At 30.9% G+C, this 24,096-nt stretch overlaps 1 protein-coding gene across 4 annotated transcripts in view; it reads left to right on the top strand.

The window, feature by feature from the left end:
• CASK (peripheral plasma membrane protein CASK) overlaps positions 1 to 24,096 on the top strand; it is a 753,263-nt gene that overhangs the window by 156,690 nt on the left and 572,477 nt on the right. For all 4 annotated transcript variants that reach the window (XM_088272869.1, XM_088272867.1, XM_088272866.1 and 1 more), the window contains exons 7-10: positions 687 to 809; positions 4,692 to 4,884; positions 7,025 to 7,140; positions 15,912 to 16,061. In XM_088272869.1, coding sequence (XP_088128995.1) covers positions 687 to 809; positions 4,692 to 4,884; positions 7,025 to 7,140; positions 15,912 to 16,061 — 582 coding nt within the window. The remainder of the gene's footprint in view (positions 1 to 686; positions 810 to 4,691; positions 4,885 to 7,024; positions 7,141 to 15,911; positions 16,062 to 24,096) is intronic.

Raw genomic sequence — 24,096 nt, 5'->3', positions numbered from 1 at the left:
TTTCTACCCCATAAACATTTCAGGCACAAGTGGGAAAGCTGGGAAGTAATCATAAATTATATCGGAAGAAAAAATATACAAAAAAGAATCCCTCGAGATTTCACTCATGAAGCGTTTCGTAAATTTTCGATGACGAGGAAAACAACTCTTTAATTGCGTTATGTGTGTTTTGACAATAGTACCCAATAAAACCTGATTGTAGTAGAGTAATTGTGTTTAATTTTGTGATTTAACAAGAGTTCTTGTGTGATTTAAGTAGGGTCATTGAGTCCACATCCGTAGTGTAATCGTCAGCACGCTTGGTAACCGTGCTAGAGGTCCCGGGGTTTGATTCCAAGGAGGGGTGTCAAATAAATTAAAGTATTATATCACTCTAGTAGTTATTCAATAATACACTGGACTGGTACCAAAAACGGAGGGCTGATCACCTTTCCTTCATGTGTAAACATCAAGATAACACTGCGTTTATATAATGAAGTGCCCTATGCACCATTGGGCGTGGATAAGGGTTTAAAATAAAGTGTTTACATTTTTTTTGGTTTTAATTTTGACTCTCCTAATTGGACAGTTTTTTCGATGACTATAAAAATGAGTCTTTAATTCAGTTATTTGTTTTTTGACAATTGTACCCAATAAAACCCGATTGTAGTAGGGTAATTGTGTTTATAATTTTGTTCTGTTTTTAGTTTGACTCTCCTAACTGGGACTGCGTTAGTGACTCCGCAAAGGATTTGGTGCAGAGAATGCTAACGGTTGACCACACACACAGAATTACCATCCAAGAGGTTCTGAACCATCGGTGGTTGAGGGTTTGTTTAATTCATGAAATAACAATAGCTTGTAGTAGAATATAACCAGTTTATTGTAACTGCTGACAGTTGGTAGAATTCCATTTTAAATTGTTGGGTAATATTAATATATCCAAAATAGCACAAGGTTATTGGATTGAATTCTACTTTTATTTACATATACATACTTATATGATAATATGTGACGCGTTTCGTCTAATTATGACAATAAGTGTTCGACAATGTTTTAATAAGACAAAACACGTCACATGTTATCAAAGTGATGTAAATAAAAGTCAAATTAAATACAATAGCCTTGTTCATCTTTGATATTTTGAGTTTGGTTAATTTGTTATATTTTTTTTGCTTACTTATTTATGTTTTAGCCTTGTTAACCTTTATCCCATGTCCCAAAATGAGTAATGGAAATTACTCATCGGGAATATGATAAATGTGACTTATGTTTGTGATATATTTATTAAATGAATAAATGAAATTGTTGTTTTATAGAATAAAAAATGAAGGTATTAGAAAGGAATGTGAGGGCTTAATTAGAGATAGTTGAAAAGATTAGGAAATGTTCTTTAAGGTGCTTGGATACGTGGAGCAAATGGATAACGAGATAATGACAAAGAAAATATATTTACCAAATGTAATCGAGAGAATAAAACGAGTATGGACAGCAAAAGCACGACCAGATAAATCAGAACCTAAAATCTATTAAAAAAATCTTCATAACCTGAGGGCATGTATAGATGTATGGATAGAAGGGTAGAAACCAGGGATGTATATCAGGACAGGCGAGTGTGGCGTTCCGTCCTCTCTGTCTACCCCTGCAGGGAAACAGAGTGATGGTAGTGCCATTAATAGTAGTACAATTGCTTAAAATATGATAAATTGAACCCTTTTCAGCAGAAAAGCAACAACCGACGCGCGAAGCAGGAATCACAATGAGGATTTTAGTGCCATAAAACCTTTCATAAGTCATTCGCGATAGACCATAAAAAATGTTAGTCGAAATAGGATACAAAATGCCGACAAACCCTTTAGAAATGGTACAGGAGGTATATTATTATGTTGCAAAGTTAGTGAGGGTCCGTCTTCTCTTGTTGAGGTTTCTGTGATTTTCTTATCACTAAGGCAGATGTGGAGAAACTGATATGAAAAGGCCACAGTTGACCATTCTACCCAATCCTCAAGCAGTCATTTAAATATAATAACAATCTTTTCACTTAATATATAATATGCCTTGTACGTCATAAGCGAGCCAAAAAATAGCTGCAACTTCATTGTGTGTAAAAAGCTAAAAATGAATAAGTATGTTTATATTTAGCGTTGCCATAACTTCTTTGTCCGCCTCCGTGGTTAGCATGTTCAGCTACCGTGCTGGAGAAATCGAATTCGAATCCCAGGGGGGGGGGTATGAAAATAATTATAAGTGATTTTCACTCTAATCTTTATTTAATATTACCCTGAACTACTCCCTAAAGTGCAAGAATGATCACATTGCTTTCATGTAAGTCGATCAAGATAACATTGCGTCAATACGATGTAGTGCCCTATACACCAGTGGGTGCGGATAAGGGTCAGAATAAATTCCATGAACCAAAACGGGACGTTTTCTCTTCCGATATCCAAAACTCATAAAACATTTAACGCCTACACGCGGTTTTTCACTAAACCATAAGCACACATGTGAACATAGTGAGATACAAACTATGTGTTTTCTAACAGATACCCTCTGATCTCAACCGAAGTGGCTGTCAAAAGTATAAAATAAATTACATAAAATCAGTATTTTGTCGAAATACGGGACAAATACGGGACATGTAGTAAAACGGACAGGATGGTCAAATACGATGACAGTCCCGTATATACAAGACGTATGGAAATCCTAATTATACTTGTTTATACCTGCGCAGGTGTAGGGAACTTCATGTACAGAAAATAAAAAGTACATTGGCGGGCTTATTGCTAAAAAGCAATATCTTCCAACCGACCAAAGACGGACTAGTGATATTGATCAAAACGTTTGATACCATATATAGCCGTTTGCAATCAGTGGGTAGATAGTACTTGAACATTTAAAAAAACATAAATTACAAATTGACATTTAAAAAGAAACATAAATTAACAAAAGACGATAATAAGGAGGGCAAAGGAAGAAGGGAATTTAGGGAAGGAGGTAGAGGGAGGAGGTTTGATCGACAGTTAGGATTCTAATGACAGATAGCAATGTCTCAGACGTTTTTAAAAATTAATACATATTATTGTCTGATGTAATAGATTTTATCAAAAAACTAAAAAACAATTATTAACAATTAGACAAAAAAGTATTCTAGGATTCTAATGATAAATAGGTAGAATCAGGTAGCAAGTTTAAGAAAGAGTGGAGGGGTCAGGGGAGGAGGAGATGGACAGTTAGGGTTCTAAGGTAAGATAATGATGTTTCAGGCGTTTTTTGAAGGTTAAAATAGAAGGTGCATTTTTTACGTGTAGAGGTAGTTCATTCCAGAGTCTAGCCGCTTGGACAGTAAAGGAATTACTGAGGAATGCTGTGTTGTGGCAAGGAATGGAGAGTGTTCTCTCTTGGGAAGAGCGAAGCGATAAATATTATTGTCACATAATTAAAAATAGTGTTAAAAAAATAATAAGTATTTACCATATTTCATAATACTTGTTTACACTTGCGTAAGTGTAGGTACCAACACCGTTATATATTATTGTCACATTATACAAAAAAGATCGTTTTTTAAGTGCTCTTCAGTGAAATATTTCAGTATTTTTCTGTTTGTGTTATGATGATGGCTGGCGTCGTCAGTAGAAGTGCATTGCATTGCGATGATAATATTACATTGACTTGTCTACCATATGAGTATTTGTGGGTAGAATATTGTGAATTTAGCACGTTATACATATGTATGTTGACGGTGACAAAGTTACGTTACGTGTGTAAATAATGTAAGTTTTCTGATTTTGGCTTATAAAACATGTTTTTTAATAATACAACAATTTTTCTGTTTAATTTTGTTGCTTAATCTTCGTTTTTCGTTAGGAGATGTTTTACTTTTAAAACTTATACGTTAAATTTATTTACAAGAAAAATAACATTATATCTTTGATACATTATTGTTTGAAAATTGAAATATAAGTTTTCACTCTACGATCAAGTAAGTAAATATTATTTTTCGGAGAATTAATTTTTTTACTGGAATTTGTATCCGAATAAAACACATGATAATATTCTGTTTTCATGCATTTCACTATCGTTTATGTATTAAACCAACCCCTGTGATACTTTTTTATTAAATTTATAATTCTCAAAGATATTTTAATATGTTTTAGATAGGGTGAAGGCAAATAAATTGCCAAGGATTTAAATGTGAACTGTGAAGTAGATTTTCGTCCAAAATATCAATGGTTCATTTTATGATTTGTACTAGAATCGGGACAATGAAATGAAGTATCTTGGAATCACGTGGATTTTAAAATAAAATATGAAATAACGTAGATTTTAGTTCACAGCACCATGAGTTGAGTTTGTGATTTGTACTTGGATCGGGACAATGAAATTAAGTATCTTGGAATCACGTAGAATTTTGTATGTAAAGTATAAAATTGCGTAGATTTTAGTCCAAAGTAATATGAGTTGATTTAATGATTTGTACTTGGATCGGGACAATAAAATGAAGTATCTTAGAATCACGTAGATTTTAATGTAAAGTATGAAATTACGTAGATTTAAGTCCAAATTATCAAGAGTTGATTTTATGATTTGTAATTGGATGGGGACAACGAAATTAAGTTTCTTGGAATCACGTAGTTTTAAATATACATAAACTATGAAATAAATTAGATTTTAGTCCAAAGTGAGTCAAAGGTTGATTTTATGATTTGTGTTAGGATCGGGACAAGCAGATGAGGATTCACCTTGGTGACACCGTTGAAGAGCTGAAGAAGTTCAATGCCAGGCGCAAGCTGCGAGGGGCCGTTCTCGCCGCAGTGGCGAGCCCTCGCTGGGCGGAATGCGAAGACCCTGACCGGGAACCCAGCGACGGCTTTTCCGACTGCGGTGACGACGAGGCTACGTCATCAGGTTAGAAAAAAATCCTAACATATATTTAAACCATTTCTTGAACGTTTTCCGCAGATACTTTGTAGATACTTTGTTTAATTTTATAATGTATATTTAAACCACTTTAAAATTTCTCGTTTTGTTTAAAATGTACAAAATTGTCAGCAATTACAATATTGAATAAGCCGACTTTTTTCATCAAGCACATTAAATTGATTTTATTGACCAACTCGTCCAAGTTGACCAAGTCGACCAATCTGAACAAGTTGTAATGGTTAACCAAGTTTGCTCAATCAATCGAGTTGACCAAATTTTCAATATCACCAAGTCGTCCAAGTTGACCAAGTTAACCAGGTTGACCAATTGACCAAGTTCACCAAGCTGACCAAGTTGACAAAATTTGACTTAGTTAACCGAGTTGACCAATTGACCAATTGGACCAATTTGAACAATTCGACCGATTTGATTAATTCGACTAATTTGCCCAAGTTAACCAAGTTGACCAATTTAACCAGGTTGAACAATTTCGTACAGCGTATGGTGTAACATACATGTTCAATTATATTTACTTGAATCGGGATTTTGGTGTGTTGACACAAAGGATGTAAGTCATTCAGAATCTGAACCGCACGATATTACAGGGTAGAAAGCGGTAGTACATCCCTGTTGAAATCTGTGACCTGTACATTTCAGAGATGATCTCCTGGCGCCGCGCCAAGGAATCGATGACCGTATCAGATAATACGCTCGTACTTCATTTGTCTGCGGAGGCATATCGGAGATTCAGGATACTGATAAATCATATCTAAAAATACTGACTTCGATATTATGTAAACAATTTTCGTTTGAAATACTGCATTTTTACGTTGAAAACATATTATTAATTGATTTAATGGCCAAAATATTTTCCTGTTGTTAAATGCGGGTACCAACAAAAACATCTTTGAAATTTCAAAGAAAAACATCCAACAACCTAGATAATTTTGTTAATTATTTAAAAAAAACACTTGTACAATACCATTTCATGAGTTTTTAATACACACGACTTGTTTCGAAAACTACAGGTGGATATTAAAACTAACGAGCAAAAAAAAAAATAGTTTTTTTTTTAAATGATCATTTTATTTCACAAAATTCATGCCGAATCAATATATACTTTAATTAAGCATATTGTTTGATTTATGATACGAAAATGGGTATTTCGATTTTAGTCTATTGCTTATATTAAAGTACGTATATCGCTCACTCCTTTCAACAACGTCATATATCAAAAAACATGATTTTTCAGGAGATCGTTTTTAAAGTTTAAAAATATAATGAAATGTATTAAAAATAAATATCAAGCCGCTAATTAAACTTTTTACTGTGCAACGAATCTTTTTAGGTAAAGCCTGAATGTTTTTCTCCATTTGAAAAATATTAAGTATATTTAAACAAAATAATTAAACGATACCTTTTCTTCAAAATGCAAAAACAACACTTTTTGCCATGTAGCGGGTAAATATTAAGTTAAAAATATGCCGCTTTTGCTGGGATATAGTACATTTTCTGAGCATTCCGAAAACATGCTTAACTGAAAATTGTCGATTTTTGATTTATGACGTTGTTGAAAGGAGTCATCGATATTTTCTATCTATTACAACATTTTTTAATGATGCCAAATTCCAACAGAAGGTTCGAGAAGTTAGGTCTTTAAATATTGACTGGTACACAATACGTGAAGCAAGCCAACCGTAAAATTAACTTAAGAATGTAACGTTGTTGTCTTCTTTGATTGAAATAATGGTTATTCATTCATACAGTGTAACATTATAGTATAGTTGCTGGGAAGCAAAAAGTACAAAAGCGACACTTTTTAGTGTTCATCATCTTTCGTTTTTTTGTGCTTTTGGTAATTTGTTTCTCTCCTTATATATGTTAAAAAATGTTATTATTTTTTGACATCTAATCAAAGATGAAGAAGAATATGGAAGTCTGGGCATTTACTGGGCTGACGACCGTCATAGGCTTGTTTAAGTGTCAACAAGTATTTGGACACACTCAAAATGTTGTAAATAAATATATGTTAATTGTAAAACTTTTTTATAATTAGATTTAATTGAATTAGTTTAGGAGGTTTTCGGTGAAAACTTGTGATTAATGTTTTAATTCATAATTACAGCCGTCAATCTAATTCTGGAGTCCCTGGACGACATTGCCTGCTTACAGGATCAATCCTGTGATGAGGACCTTTTTATGGGACTATTAGTAGATCGACAGCTTCACTCCTTGCTGGAGGTAAGTGATTTAGAATTTATAAAAAAAATGGTAAAAGCTATCATATTTTGTTGTCGTTTCTTTACCGTTTTTGTTAATGTTTGACTTTAAAAGAAAACTACAAGAAACATTTGACAAAAAAAACCTAATTTAACCCAAATACATTCCTGGTTGGTGGGAAAATTGTTGATTTGGCATTAAAGGAGTAGATTAAAAAAAAAAGAAAGGAAAAACAAAATGCATAAAAGCAAAGCAATTTTTCTTTTTTTAAATGTGTATATAAATAAATAAATATTCTTTAATATTGATGTGAAATTTAAAACATATTTATTAGTAAAAAATGCAAGCAATACATTTATTTTTATTTTTTACGTGAAAAAATATGCTGTGATAGGATTTATTAAAAACATTGTGTCACACTAAATTATTATTTCACACTTATTAAATATCATTTGTACAATTACACAGAATTATTTCAATAAAACATAAGAAAATACTATTTTGGTCAATCAAATTTATTTAAACGGGTTTGTATATTGCCGCCTCTGTAGTGTAATGGTTAGCACACTAGGCTACCATGCTGGAGGTCCCGGGTTCAATTCCCAAGAGGGTCAAAATAAATATTAGTGATTTTTCAGTGTAATATTTATTTAATATGACCCTGGATTGGTACCTGAAGCGGAAGGCTGATCACCTTTCCTTCGTGTATTTAACGATCAAGATAACACTGCTTCTATACGATCAGTGCCCTATGCACCATTAGGTGCGGATAAGGGTATTATTATTATTATTGTATATTGAATGTTGACGAATTTGCTTATTTCGGATTTCTACAGCTACAATCACAAAAACGCACAAATATTTCAAATCGACCACACTTAATTACAGAATTAGATTAACGGATTTATTTCCGGCAATTTTTCCGGCTATACGACCCGATGGTTAATCTAAAAAGGTCAACATAATGGACCCTTTAACCTTAAAGTATTTTTCCCGTCCGCATTAAATATCCTGAATATTTATACTCGCAAAATATCTGTTGTTCATAATTTCCCGCTGTTTTTTGTAAATTCCTTAAATTTAAACCAGGTAAAAATTGAGGTTATATGAATACTAATAGAAAAAGGTTTTATTATCTACTTATTTAATTTCATACCAGATTAAAAAAGGTAAAGGTAAAAATAATTTTCATAAGCGATTTATAATTTGTAGCTCAGTTCATTGAAAAATGGAAAAAAATGCATAAATAAAATACAGCAGTTTTTCTACAAAACATTATTGATCATCAGCTAATGTCATATAATTTACGAACCGGAGCTGAGAAATGATAATTTTAATTAAATTTAAAATAGGTTTTTCGTTTCAAATTGGACATTTTACAAAACCAATTGTACATTTAACATATTATATTGGACAATTTTCAAAACGAGTTGGACGTTATATTGTATTTTATAAAAAAAAAAGAATTTTAAAAAGTATATTTAGTATGTACTTATGTGAAATTGTTTCATTGGATTTATTTTTATAAATGTAACTATTTTTCATTATATATTTTTTAATGTAAAGCTGTACACTTACAGCTTTACATTAAAAAATACCGAAACAGCTGTACCGAAACAAATAAAATAAATAAATAAGTAAATATAATCAGTGTGAATACCTGCCCAATTATTTTATTCTTAAGACCAGCATGTGCGTTAGCCGCCCAGTTGGCAACCCTGCGCGGCACGCTGTCATAGTTTGTGCGCGCGATGTGTACTCAAGTTTTCCGACAAGATTTTCAATAATACTATGAATCATGACTACCTCTTTGAATGTATTTTTTAAAAATTCTTACTTTCTTTTATAAAATACAATATACGATTAAAACGTCCAATTTATTTTGTAAAACGTCCAATTAGATTTTTGCGTCCAATTTGGTTGTAAAACATCCAATTCGAACCGGAGCTGATCATATTTAACTATTTAATACGGCTCCGGTACTTAACGAGTATATGGCGGGCCGGACGACCTCTTTTGTTCCAGTACGTTCCGAGAATCGTGCTTACCGGATCGATTTTTCCGCTTTGCTCCGGTGCATTTTGAATACTGGATATCTCGAAGTCCGTTAATTAGTAGTTCGTTAAATTTACGCCAGTAAAAATAAGAAGATTGTGCGATCATTTTAACATATATGATAACGAAAGAATTTGTACTAATGTCAATAGTACAAACATCCAAATGATTTATTTTATGTACCAAGTTTGATATTGGGTTTCTGGAATTAATAACGTATAATGTCAGTACATAAGCGATGTATATTTGAAGTATTTTTTGCACTTTTAACTAAACATAAGAATATCGCAAATATTTTTTATTGATACCTCAACAAAGATGAAAATGTATATTTGAGGTAGGAATATGGAAGTTATTGACTGGTTTGAATGATCACTTTATACACTGTGTAATATTTACCACTCTGTCACAACCAAATTCACATTGACAACAACATTACTCAAATTTTGGAAAGTTTTCTTTATGTTTCAATTGAAGATATTAACTGCTTGTAATTTCGTCGGCAACACTTATAGTTAAGAAAGCTTTGATCCTGATTTTTTATTTTAAAATCTTTATTTAGTGACTCCAATGTAAAGCGAATTGGGATACACTCAAAATATTGTCATTTTTTCCTGTTTTTGAATTCACTTTCTATTTTTTGTTATTTACTCCCAGTTTATTGGCGAATTGAGAAGTCCTCTTATCTTATTTTAAAAATTACTCTTCTTCTGCTTACTTTCATTCGCACCCAATGGTGCATAGGGTACTGCATAAAAAGCTGCAATATTAAATTGATCGTTGATTATATGAAGGCAAAATGATCTTTCTTGGCATCAGGTATCAATCAGCCCAGAGTAATGTTAAATTAGTATCTGAATGAAACAACACAAATTTGTTTTGAGAGCCTTGGGAATTGAACCCAAATTTTGTACAATTAATTGTTTTGATACAAATTTACTTTAAATGTCTTAGAGTGTTTACATATCTTATTTTATTCTGGTGTAAAATTTCGAGAAAAACACGTAATTATAGCTAGGTTCTTGATCAGCAGTCCGCAGTAGTACCTACTAAATAAATATTAAAATGAAATAACTAAATAACCCTAATTTCATTTCACAAAAATCAAATAATTCTGATACTAAGCCTTAATGATTTCATAAAATGTTTTTTCTTATTCAGCAGAGGAATTTTGAGGAAAACACACGAAAAAAATATTTAGGTTCTTAATATAAGTTCTGGAAAAGTGTTAAGATTTTTTAAAGCTCGCGATCTTAAGGTAAAGGTAGTTTTAATACGAAATGTTGATGTTTTATCGAGTCACACCTGGCTTTAGTTTAACCGTTTTACTGACTCTTAACTTTAATACTATAAACAGAACCTCCTTCGAGAGCGTTAAACGGGACGTGACTCCCTACTTTAATGTTAGCTGATAGAATTAAATACCTGACAATCTACACTCGTCTACTAAGGAGTTTACACTTTAAGCTTGTTGGTTTAAAATACTGAAGTTTTAAATTTTTTCTGCGTAACTATTATTTAAAACATAGCTTTATGTTGATACAGGTTTTTCACTTTTAATTTGACATTTTACAAACCAAATTGTACGTCTTACAAACCAAATTACAATCGTTACGAATCAAATTGGATGCTATAAATAAAAACGAAAACGTCTTGTAAGGCGTCAAATTTAGTGTTTTAAAATGTCCAATTTGGGTTGTAAAACGTCAAATATTAAGTGAAAACCCTGTATAATAAAAAGGGAAAATAGTGCATAAAAAGGAGAAAACTAATTTTTAAACAATATTTTCATTGTGTACATAATTTTTGGATTTGCACCACTTTTGATTAATTTATATCAAGACTCAACATAGAAGAAAAATACCTTTTGTAAGTCTAGGAATTTTTAGGGTTTACTACTTGTATTTTGTATAAAAGCATTAACTTGTGGTATGGTAATAAAACACTCTCCTTATCATTCATCATTCACATTTAAAAAAATATATATAATTGAAGTTGTAATACACAAAGTAAACGATGAATAATAAGGAGAGTGTTATTTTACTACTTGTCTTCACCTGGTTTAAGCGATCACTTTACAGACTGTGTGTAACACTTACATTCTAATTGTGACATAATTGAAAACAATAAACATACTACGCTGTTCAATTATAGGTAGAATATATGAAGGAAAGAAGATCAGTCCTACGATTTAGGTACCAGTCTAGAGTAATACTAAATAAATATTAGGTTAAAAAATCACTTATATTTATTCTGACACGCCTGGGAATCGAACCCGGATTCTACGACATGCTCAGATCACTCATTAATGTAAGTGGACGGAATTCTATATTCCCTTCTTAAAAACGTCATCTGTATTTTGATATTAAAATAATAATAATAATATAACCCAGCGAGGGCATATTATATAAAATAGCATTTTTTTATATGCATGATTAAAAATAAATAAAATAAATGAATTAATTTTGATAATCAAACCATGTGGAGTTGAATTATTTTATGTTTGTTATAAATATTTGAATATAATCAAAATATTATCAATACAAAAACGATGGGTTATAATATTCTGACTTGTTGTTATTTTAAAATCATTATTAGACACGCGATATGCTCTTATCTGCTTCACAGCTTCAGATATTCATCATATTAAAATTTAAATTAAAATATACATGTGTATAGTTTTTCATACCACGTGTAGTCTACTGCTTTAAGAGCCAGACATATGCGGTAAAGCTTGAGATTCGATAAAAGGGACAGATGATTTTTCTGAATCCATTGCTGAATCAAAGATATGGAAAAACCCTTTTGACATTTTCCCCCCAGTGAGAAACAAAACAGATTCGGCGCCTGCGCAAAAGTTGTTTTTCATTCGCGCATGTTTTGCATTTCATCTCCGTGGCTTGTTGATTTTTGGTTAATGTGATTTGAGCACCATTCATCCTCAGAAGGGACCATTTGATTAGTGGATATGACCAAGGAGTGTAAACAATATTATGGATATATAATATATTGTTTTCTGTCACATTCAAAACGTTCGTGTAATAAACAAAACCTTCTTCGATGTATTTTCTAATTTTCTTTTTGTGGGGTTTTAGTTTTAAACTTAGTATTGTTGAAATCCCAAATAATGCCTCCTCTCTAACTTTTTACAGCACCCTATGGTGTATAGACCACAGCATCCCATTGACGCAGTGTTATCTTGAGCGTTAATTGCGTGAATGGAGAGTGATGTCTTACGCTTATGATACCAGTACAGGAAGATTAAAAAATATCAGACTGAAAAATTAATTGCCTACATTTATTTTGATCGATCTGTGAATCCAACCCGACACCTCTAAACAAACAAATTTTTCCTCTCCTGTATTGTTTATTATAATATTCCTTTAAAATTGCTAAAAATTATTTGAATACAGGGTTTTTCATCAAAGTTATCTCGAAAAGATTAAAAACACAAACACCATTGATTTAAACAAACGTAGTGTGAAGCTTATGGCGCGTTTTATGGTGTTCCGTGCCTCTAAAACCTACCTAATTTACAAAACCTAAGCAGTGTGTGTTTTTTAGGTTAATTCTGATAAAAACGTCTGTGCTTAACTGCAATTGAATTTCTTGAAGTTCATAAACATATTCACTTTTTAAAAATAAATGTATCTTTATATCTCTATTTTTTATTTGCTTAGGTACTTATCAATTTAATATTAATTATAAACTTATAATTGAATATCTCTTTTTTATTTTATTTATTGTTTCGGCATTAACTTTGTGGTAAGACATATTACAATAATTAAAGAAAACACTTTGTTTTTTACCACTTGAGTTTTTATTAAAGACTACATGTTTCAGAAGTTAAACTTCCATCATTCAGGTCTGTATAATAACTAAAATATAAAATATAAAATTTTTCTATAAATAAGGAGAGGGGAAAGTAAGGGGAAGGGGTTAGTCAAGGAACGGAGTTTGAAAACAAAGGAAAAATTGAAAGCAATGGCGAAGAATTTTGAAACAATATATTATTTAATAAATTATTATTAGAATTCAGGTTTTTTTGTATTTCTAAATTTTCAAGATAATTCATAATTTGGCCTTTATATGGAACAAGGTGTAATAATTTTAATTTATGAGAGTGAAATGAGTGATTAGTATCTATTATATGATTTGCAAATTCCGAAAAATAATTACTAACAAGACCGCTATGATGTTCTTTAATTCTAATCTTCAAATTTCTCGCAGTTTGGCCAATATATTTTCTATCACAATCTCCACACGAAATTTCATAAACACCACTTTTTTGTAATAAATCAATTTTAGATTTTGAGTTATCGAGGATTTTATGTAAATTATTATTTGTATAATATGCAGGTTGTATATGGGAGGGTAAGATTTTTGAAATATTTTTAGTTATTGAACCCGTATATAAAATTTTTCGCCAAGATTTATTTTTAATTGAATCATTATTAGGAGCTGAATATATGTATTTTTTGGTTAAATTATTTTTAATTTTATTTTTTAACATTTTATCTATTAGCGCGCTATTATACCCGTTGTTTTTTGCTATTAGTTTAATTGTGTTCAATTCACGATTATAATTTGAGTTACTGAGGGGGATATTAATTAGTCTATTTAATAATGAATGGAAACTGGCCATTTTATGTGAAATGGGATGAATGGAATCAGCTGGAATGACTGTGTCAGTGTGTGTTGGTTTACGATATATATTAAAATCTAATTTATTATTTATAACTTTAATCGATAAATCAAGAAAATTTAGGGTATTATCGTCATTTTTTTCCATGGTAAATTTAATATTATTATGTAAAGTGTTGATGTGAGTAAGGAAAGAATCTAGTTGTCTATAACTAAAATAACGGGTTCAATAACTAAAAATATTTCAAAAATCTTACCCTCCCATATACAACCTGCATATTATACAAATAATAATTTACATAAAATCCTCGATAACTCAAAATCTAAAATTGATTTATTACAAAAAAGTGGTGTTTATGAAATTTCGTGTGGAGATTGTGATAGAAAATATATTGGCCAAACTGCGAGAAATTTGAAGATTAGAATTAAAGAACATCATAGCGGTCTTGTTAGTAATTATTTTTCGGAATTTGCAAATCATATAATAGATACTAATCACTCATTTCACTCTCATAAATTAAAATTATTACACCTTGTTCCATATAAAGGCCAAATTATGAATTATCTTGAATATTTAGAAATACAAAAAAACCTGAATTCTAATAATAATTTATTAAATAATATATTGTTTCAAAATTCTTCGCCATTGCTTTCAATTTTTCCTTTGTTTTCAAACTCCGTTCCTTGACTAACCCCTTCCCCTTACTTTCCCCTCTCCTTATTTATAGAAAATTTTTATATTTTATATTTTAGTTATTATACAGACCTGAATGATGGAAGTTTAACTTCTGAAACATGTAGTCTTTAATAAAAACTCAAGTGGTAAAAAACAAAGTGTTTTCTTTAATTATCTCTTTTTTATATTTATTTAAATCCATTGTCGTTTTTAATAACAAGTTGTTATTTTATTCTCAAGATTATTAATATTTAAAGCATTAACTTTGTGGTTAGTCATTTTTACTTATTTATTTTAATGTCATTAACATTTTTGTTAAAAAAAAGTAAAGTTGTAATTTTTAAGTTTGCAACATTAATAAAATGATAAAATGTTAAATGTAAAATCACATATATATCTACTTTCCGATCCATTTCAATGTAAATATCTGCTTTACCTTTGAGGTTTTCAGTTCAAGGGGTGGTTTTTCATTATCAGGGAATAAAGCTTCGACTTAAAGGCAAAAGGTGGCCATACAATTTTCCTTTTCGTATTTGGTTTGGATCCTTGAAATCCTTTTTCTTAAGTCTTGAAATGAGGTACGTAGTGTTTTTGAAAACTGTCAACAGAGATGAACTTATTTAATTCGAACGGAAATAATTATTAAATCAAGCGCGACTCGTGAATCAAATCATCAGGTCAAATTTGGTCTACATTTGACCTGATGATGGAATGGTTATTCCGCAACCGGTAACCATGAAGAAGTGTTTTCAAGTGGTATTACTTAAAGTGAACGATGAATGATAAGGACAGAATCTTATCTATTACTCTGGTATGGCATTTGAAATTACTTTCATGTAACTAACGATCAAGATAACACTGCATTAATACAATGTCGTGCCCTATGTATCACTGGGTGCGAGTTAAAAGAAGAAGAAGGTTGAATTAAGACCCGAATTAGGTTTTCAATTCGCTTATAGTAAGTGAATTAAAAGTCGAAAAAAATTATGTTTATCGGAAAAATGAGAATAAGACTGCAATGTAAGGTGAATTTCATGTAATAAGTTTAGCCTGAAATTGTGTTATCGAATTGGTATCGATAATTTATCTGTTTACTAAGTTTTTTCTTCCTATATATCGCTCACTCCTTTCAAGAACGTCATAAATCAAAAAACTTTATTTTTCAAGAGAACGTTTTTAAAGTTTAAAAATATAATACAATGTATTAAAAATAAATATCAAGCCACTACCTCTTCTTCAAAATGCAAGACAAACACTTTCTGCCCTGTAGCGGGTAAATATTAAGTTAAAAATATGCCTCTTTTGCTGGGATATAGTACATTTTGTGGGCATTAAAATTGATGATTTTTTATTTATGACGTTCTTGAAAGGAGTGAGCGGTATGTATAATTTTAAAATATTGTCACATTTTCAATAGCTCTACGACCGCATCGGTAGCAGAGTCGTGGTGGCGAATAGGGCGCCGGCTCCGGACGCTGCCGCTAGATGTCGCGAGCTGGTGGCGCGCTTGCGGACCTCGCGCCACGCGAACGAGCTTCGGGAACTGCTCAACAGGCCGAACGTCAAGGTAGGAATCTTCGCTAAGATTAGTTCGCTCTTCGGCCAATAGAGGCATGCAAATACACTAACTCAAAATATATGTTCATTTTAATTTTTTCTCTCTTTTTATGGAGAAAATATCAAAAATACGGACGAAGGATAAAAATATATTATTTCAATGCTTGTATATTTGAAAACAATAATCTCAGACCAATAACTAATATAGGATTGGATAGTTTATCGTCCCATTTATAATAAACCAATATCAAACCATCCATTTAGTGAAACCAGCATTTAAGTTTAAGCTGAACGTAAGGATTGTTTTAAATAATTATTGAATAGGTTGCATTGAAGATGACCAAAGTCTTATTTTTTCCATAAGATCTTTGGAATATACTATACCGCTACAAGATACATAATGGATTTTTTTGTATTCATGTTGTGCATTAAATTATATCCAACAGAGATTTAGAGAATTTTAATTGATTTTTAAAGACATTTTCTGATATTTTTAAGTTTTTTAAAAATGTTTTTTTTTTTATAAAAATGTTATAGTAGTGTTAGTATTTAACCATTTACAAAAAATTAATTCGGTGAGTGATTTTAAACTAAAATTGTCGACATTTTTTAATAAAAAAAGTCAAATGACTTACCATAAAGTAAATGGTATAAACATTAAACATATTTTTCAGATAATAAGTACATTTCTTTTCTTTTTGTCGAAGCGAGGTACTGATGTTTTTTTTTTAACCGGGCAACAATTTTTCTTATAGGATAATTTTATTAAAATAATAAAATATAGAATGATTAAAGAAAACACTTGTTTTTTACCACTTGATTTTTATTATAGACTACATGTTTCAGAAGTTAAACTTCCATCATTCAGGTCTGTATAATAACTATGTATTATAGTTATTATAGTTATTATACAGACCTGAATGGTGGAAGTTTAACTTCTGAAACATGTAGTCTTTAATAAAACTCAAGTGGTAAAAAACAAGTGTTTTCTTTAATCATTGTAACATGTCTTACCACAAAGTTAATGCCGAAACAATAAATAAAATAAAATATAGCATTATTCAAATTGAATTTTTGTAGAGAATATCCCGAAACTGATTTTCGACAATAACATTTAAATTCGTGAATAATTTGTCGAGCATCTCGGGACGCCAGAGTACCTAACGACAGCATCTGAGCATTGCGCATTACCGTTTGGAATTTACGGCCACTTAGGTATTGCGGGCAACTCTGTGGCGAGGGGTGGACCCAACCTACTTTAAACACTTTTCCGTGTACGAATTTGAATACAACCCTGGAAAATTGGGCAAAGAGTGAAAGAAGCACGCCGACCCTTCTTTTTGGACTGCTTTGAAAAGAAATAGAATATACATTTTCTTCGTATGTAATTGTACGTTGTATAACATTATTGGTATATAGGGGAGAGGTTCGTACCTTGGGCCGTTTTTTTTTCAAAGTGTCACAAAATGGTTAATTGACAAAGAGACAAAGAACGTCAATTTTTTTCAGTGAACCGAATAGATTGGTTATTTATAATTAAATTGTTAGTTAATAATCATATGATATTACTATTAATTTATAATTAATAGTTATATCATATGATTATTATGCATATTATACATAGGAATGACATTTTACAAAACCTCTTGGCCCAATGTACGGTACGGTATCGTACCTTGGTCATATAAAGTAATCGTTCAGTAAAACTATTTATTTTGTTTATAATGTTTTATATTCCTTTAGTTTTTTTTTAAATAATTAAAGGCCTACAACTTTTTTGAATGCTATTATAACCATTTAGAGAGAAAAAAAAATTAAAAATCAAATCAGTTTTCTTTGACTTAATTACGATTTTGAGGTAAACTCGTAAACTCATCGCTTCAATCACTGTGTATCAACTGTATTTCATAAAAAAACATATTGTTATTCTCATTGGCATCCTTAAATCACAAAAAGAAATAAACGAATGAAAAAATAATTAAAATTACATATTTTGGTCATGTCTCAAGAAATGGTACCTTGAGATGGCCCAAGGTACGGGATACACAGTAAAAACAATAAATTGACAGTCAGAGTATATTATTCTTGAATAATAAAATGTTTTTAATAGCCAATATAATCAGTTAACAGATGCATGCAAATAAGTAACAACAAATTCTTTACCTTAAATTAAAAAAATTAGCGGAGTGTTGCTTGAAAATTTTACTTTTGATGCACAATTTTTTTTTTTTAATTTTAACAAAAATATTAGTAGCCCCTCCGCGCCACAAATATAATGCAATGGCTTATGGATATTAATACGTTCTGACATTGAAAAAGAGTGGCGAATATTTACGTAGATGGCCGACGGGAACCGATTGACCAAGGTGCGGACCTGTCCAGGGTAGGGTCCTCTCCCCTACGTACGTAGTATATATCGCTCACTCCTTTCAAGAACGTCATAAATCAAAAAACTTGATTTTTCAGGAGAACGTTTTTAAAGTTTAAAAATATAATACAATTTATTAAAAATAAATATCAAGCAACTTATTGAACTATTTACTGTGCAACAGATCTTGTTAGGTTACACCTGAAGGTTTTTTCTCCATTTGAAAAATAACTAGTTTATTTTAAAAAATAATTATAAACCACCTGTTCTTCAAAATGCAAAAACAACACTTTCTGCCCTGTAGCGGGTAAATATTAAGTTTAAAATATGCCTCTTTTGCTGGGATTTAGTACATTTTCTGTGCATTCCGAAAACATGCACAACTGAAAATTGACAATTTTTGATTTATGACGTTCTTGAAAGGAGTGAGCGATATGTGTCGCTTATTTTCAAAATCCGCCAGATCCAATTTTATAAGATTTTAAAATAAATACTCTATCGGAATGCGAATTGTGGGTTTTATCGTTTAAAATATTTAAATACTTGAAAACCCTGCTAAAAAATACATAAAAACAGCGTTGTTTCTTAAATTCCACTATATTCATGAAACTTGCCTTCTGACCCATATCGGCCAATCAGAGAGCGGGGATAGGTCAAAAATTAAGATGACGTCATTATCGGTTTGTGTCTCGTGTTTTTTTTAAACTGATTTTTTTTTTTAAAATAGGAAAATTATCTATTTCACAATATTTTATATAAAGATAGACAAATCTTTGAAACATAAATGTTACCCGGAGAATTTAGCATTTTTTGTAAAATCGACTTACATGGATCTGGAGGATTTTGAAAGTAGCGACACATATACACTTAATATATGTATGTACGTCCAAGTAAATCTAAAATTTAACTTCGGCTGATGCAACACCGCTTATCATAGCCCTACTTAGGTTTCTAGTTTAAATAGAACTAAAACAAAGTTTTATAGCCTATACCTACTCGTGAGTGGATTAAGTCATGATTAAAGTTACTATAATTTCATGTAATTCATGAGTGAAAATTCTACATTACATTACCAACAAAAATAAACAATAATTAATAAGCGTTTCTCCAAGCAGAAGAGCTGAGTCTCTTTATTGGAAAGAACTGCGTTATTAATTTTAAGATTAAGGAAATGTCTAGAAAATAAATTAAATTATTAACAAAAAAATTGTTACCATATTCAATAAATAAACAAATAGAAAATCGGATTGATCTTTTTCCGTTTATTTTATGTTCTAATCTACAAATTTTGCTGATCCCTGTAGTTGTTTTTAGAACGCCTTAGACATTTTAATCAAATCGCACCGGGTGAAAAGGTTTGGTAAAAGTCGATATACTTCTTTAAAAGATCAGATACCATACTCCCATTTAAGGACACTTCAATTTCGGAAAGAACCTACCGTCAAACGGGGTTACTCCGCCACATTTTGGCGTCTTTTCATTTTGATGAAAAGTAATATGTATTTTTTATAGATTTGACGTTTAATTTGTGGAACTCCATTTTAATTTATGTATTTAATGTTAAAAATATTAAATATTTATAAAATTTTATATTTTAAATACATATTATAACTTGGATATTCATTGTTAAAATCAAACACTGATTTTATGAGTCTACTTAATTGTATTTTATCGTTAAAAAAACACATATTTTTTTTTTATTTTTGACAATTATTTCGCCTTGTTAGTTTGATAATGCCATAACAAGGTGAAACAATTGTCATAAATATAATTTTTGTGTATTTTTAACAATAAAATTACAATATAGTAGACTAAAAAAATCAGTGTGTCATTTTAACATTTAATATATAAATTAAATGAAATATTTTTATAAATTTTATTTTTATTTTCATAAAATTTCTTTTTATTAACTTCTTCTTCGTCATGGCGTGGGAAACAATTTTTGCGATGATTTATTGATGTCTGATGAAGTCGCCGATCTATATAAAAATATATTTAAATATATATTTAATATAAGCAAACAATTTATGGATAAAAGTAATATTTACATTTTGCAAATGTATATTGTATGAATTGTTCAATAAATATCTGCTCATGTCTTATAATTCTATGCGACTTTCGATTAGTATCCACATTTGTAAAAATCAGTCTTAATACCATCTGGCAGAGCCACCCCACAGTAAGTGGAAAGTAACCTTATATGACAGTACCTACTTGTGTAAGTACAGTATATGCGTTCTGTAGTAATCTTCTCATCCCACTAGTATAAATGGTAACCAATGACTTGGTAACCTTTCCGATTTTCCGACTTTCGTAAATTTCGCACCGAACTGTACAGGATTCTTCGAAAATACAATAAATCAGTTTCATCGGGAAACACTATATCGACGTACATGAGAAATATATCCAAAGAGGGAAGTTTTTTTTACCTACGTTTGTATTTCCACTTTAAGACGATGACAATTTAAAATATCTCGTATTTTGAGGTGACGACGGTAGTATTATACCCGTATATTTGTACACTTTAAATGTAAAATTTATATAACTGAGGTTAGATACGTATATGTTTGAATTGGTTTAAGATTACGTAAAGGGAGTGTGTCATTTTAGGACGAAAACCCTTCGAGCTAGGTAGTTTAAGAATCTGAGTAATAAACCTTTATTTTAAAGTGTCGCAGCCGGGTTTTATTTTATATGGTACTGTTTCGTTAGTTTAATTCAAGTAAAGAAGAGTGACAGCTTTAGCGTAATTGTTATTATTAACATATGTTTTATTTATTCACATACTCGGAAATTAGGTTATCAAATATCTTTGTACATTTCGACATTTCAACAACGATAAAGAAGAATAAGGAAGCTTGGTAATTTACAGCTTTGGATCAAATCCTTGTTCTCAAATCTGGGTTTCGGCGATGACGAGTAATTTTTATATTTTACATCTCATCAAAGAAAAAGATAAATATAGAAGTCTGGGAATAACCAGGGCTGTAAATACTAAGACCTCCATATTCTTCATCATCTATGTTGGATGTTAAAATGTAATATTAACTCCTAAGTGAAGAAACATGAATATGGATTTGGACACCCCTTAAATCTTGTAAATACATACGTGTTTATGATTTTGTGATATGTCAATATTATCATGATTCCCTGATATATTTTTTCATGGAGTTGTATGCTGTATTACCCATCAAACATTTATGATGAATCGAATACGGATTTAACCTCTGATTTGTTATATTTATGATATCCGCTCCAAAGGGATGTTTGTATCGGCGAAAACAAATATTTGCTGACTAATCGCAGTAGATAATTACCCCTGCTGATTCCGTTTATTAACATCCTATCGAAATTAATGTGATTGTATATCGCTGTATTTTTCTGCCTCCTGTTTCATTTATCATCGTTTCCCTCTTATTTATTATCCTCGTATTTACCTCTCCTAGTACAAACAAACTCCTCAAAGAAATAGTAAATATCTTACGTGCTTCTTTCTAAGTACAGAGATTGTGTAATACATATAAGTATAGGGTGTTTTTTTAGAGGTTCAATTTTTAAACTGGAAACATTGTTTTAAGACAGCTGATTTGTAGTCAGTACGTTTTTGCCATTTTACCATTAATAGACTAAATAACCATTATGCTCGTCGTAGGCTCTTTTTTTTTAGATTGCATGTGAATTGCATTTATTGTTTATCTTTCTTATTATTTACAAGGTTTATAGATCATTAAGTGAATTTTGTTTCTTTTGACCAAATTAAGATGTGTTATTTAGATCTGTGTTGGGAACGGAGGGATTATCTTGTGTGGGCTAATCAGGAACTTCTCAGTATTTGCGCATTGCTGGGAGGAATCCACGTCAAACTCCTCAGGAGAAGGCGGACTGTTGACTGTCATCAACATACCTTCCGTTCCACTAGAAGAGGGTTCGGCATTTTTGGTCCTAGCTTGGTTTATGGTAATGATGGTTTATGTCATAATAAAATAATAATAAATAATGTTTTTCACTATTTTTATTATGATAATGTCGTCGTAGATTCAGTAAATGGGCCAAAAACAATATTAAGCTTGATCCTCTTTTTCATTGCTAATTTTTTTTCACTGATGAGGTAAATTTTTGATTAAATGTTAACAAACAGAATTGCTGAATCTGTATTTGAGAAAACCCAGAAGCCTTTGTTGAGACGACCTTGCATCCATTAAAAGTCACTGTTTGGTGTGCTTTATGAGCAGATGGAATCATTGGCCCATATTTTTTTAATGACAGCCGGCTAGAATGTTACGGTCAATGGAGAGCGCTACAAAACCACCATAACTGACTTCTTCGTACCTCAATGAATGGTATTGGTGTGAGAGAGCTGTGGTTTCAACTAGATGGCGCAGCATGCTACACGGCGGGTGTCACCTTCAATTTATTGCGTGAAATTCAAATTTCTTTACCTGTAAAAAAACACCCTATACTTTTTACTTCTTCTTCACTTTCTTTACGTTCTTCACTTTGCTGGTATTTTATTATCTGTCTCGTAAACATAAGAGAGTTAACCCAATATATCCGTGATTTATCAGGGCCACTTAGTTTTAACTTGTAAGAAAAAAACCAGTGCGTAAACACGTGATAATTTACTCAATATTCAGAGGGTGTCCGAATCTTCATAAATCTGGGTCTGTCCACTTAGGAGTTATTTATATTGACATATTTACATAAACAATGAAGAAAATGGAATTTTGCGTATTTACAGGGCTTACAAAATATTTTGAATAAAACACTCTCCTTACCATACATTGTTTACTTTGTGTAATACCACTTTTTATTTGTGACTACTGGTTTCGGAAAATTATTCCACCATCAGGTCATTAAAATTAAAATGAAATTATTAAAATCAAAATAAAGTTATTACGATTTGACATTTGTAATTTTTTTTTGAAAGAGAGAAAGACGACAAATGAATCATAAAGGGGAATATTTGCAAAAGTGAATATTTTATACAAATGTCAAATCGTAATAATTTTACTTTAATTTTAATGTTTTAATTTAATTTTAATTTTAATGACCTGATGATGGAATAAGCTTCCGAAACCGGTAGTCACAAATAAGTGCTTTAAAAAAGTGTTGTTACACAAAGTAAACAAAGGTAAAGAGAGTGGATGGTAAAGAGAGTGTTTTATTAGATTTATATTATCCACTGACACTTCGTGATGGAATTGCATTTTTAATTTATTATTAGATTAAAACCAATATTTTTAGCTTTTCCACTTTTTTATTTGACCAGCGACCGGGTTTCGTCGTTACCGACATCATCAGACTGGTCATCATCAGACCAGTCTGATGATGTCGGTAACGACGAAACCCGGTCGCTGGTCAAATAAAAAAGTGGAAAAGCTAAAAATATTGGTTTTAATCTAATAATAAATTAGAGTGTTTTATTACAATACCACAAAGTAATCAATGCTTTTAATATACAAAATATATTGTGAATAAAATTACTGGTCGTATTAAAAATTTTATAAAAATTGACATCATGTTTTAAGGCGTCTCTTAGAATTAAATAGTTTGGGAAGAATATTATATCCATTTCATAAGGGTCTCTGTCAAAAAAAATCAACTCAATCATAAATGACGCTGTGAACTCACATATGAAAGGTGTGTGGTTGTCAATCATGGGTAAAATGATGAATGA

Source organism: Brachycentrus maculatus, unplaced genomic scaffold, assembly GCF_059751285.1.
Source record: "Brachycentrus maculatus isolate JH-2025_06_01 unplaced genomic scaffold, ASM5975128v1 h1tg000529l, whole genome shotgun sequence".
Taxonomy (NCBI): Eukaryota; Metazoa; Arthropoda; class Insecta; order Trichoptera; family Brachycentridae; genus Brachycentrus; species Brachycentrus maculatus.
This window is presented reverse-complemented; position numbering and strand designations above follow the sequence as displayed.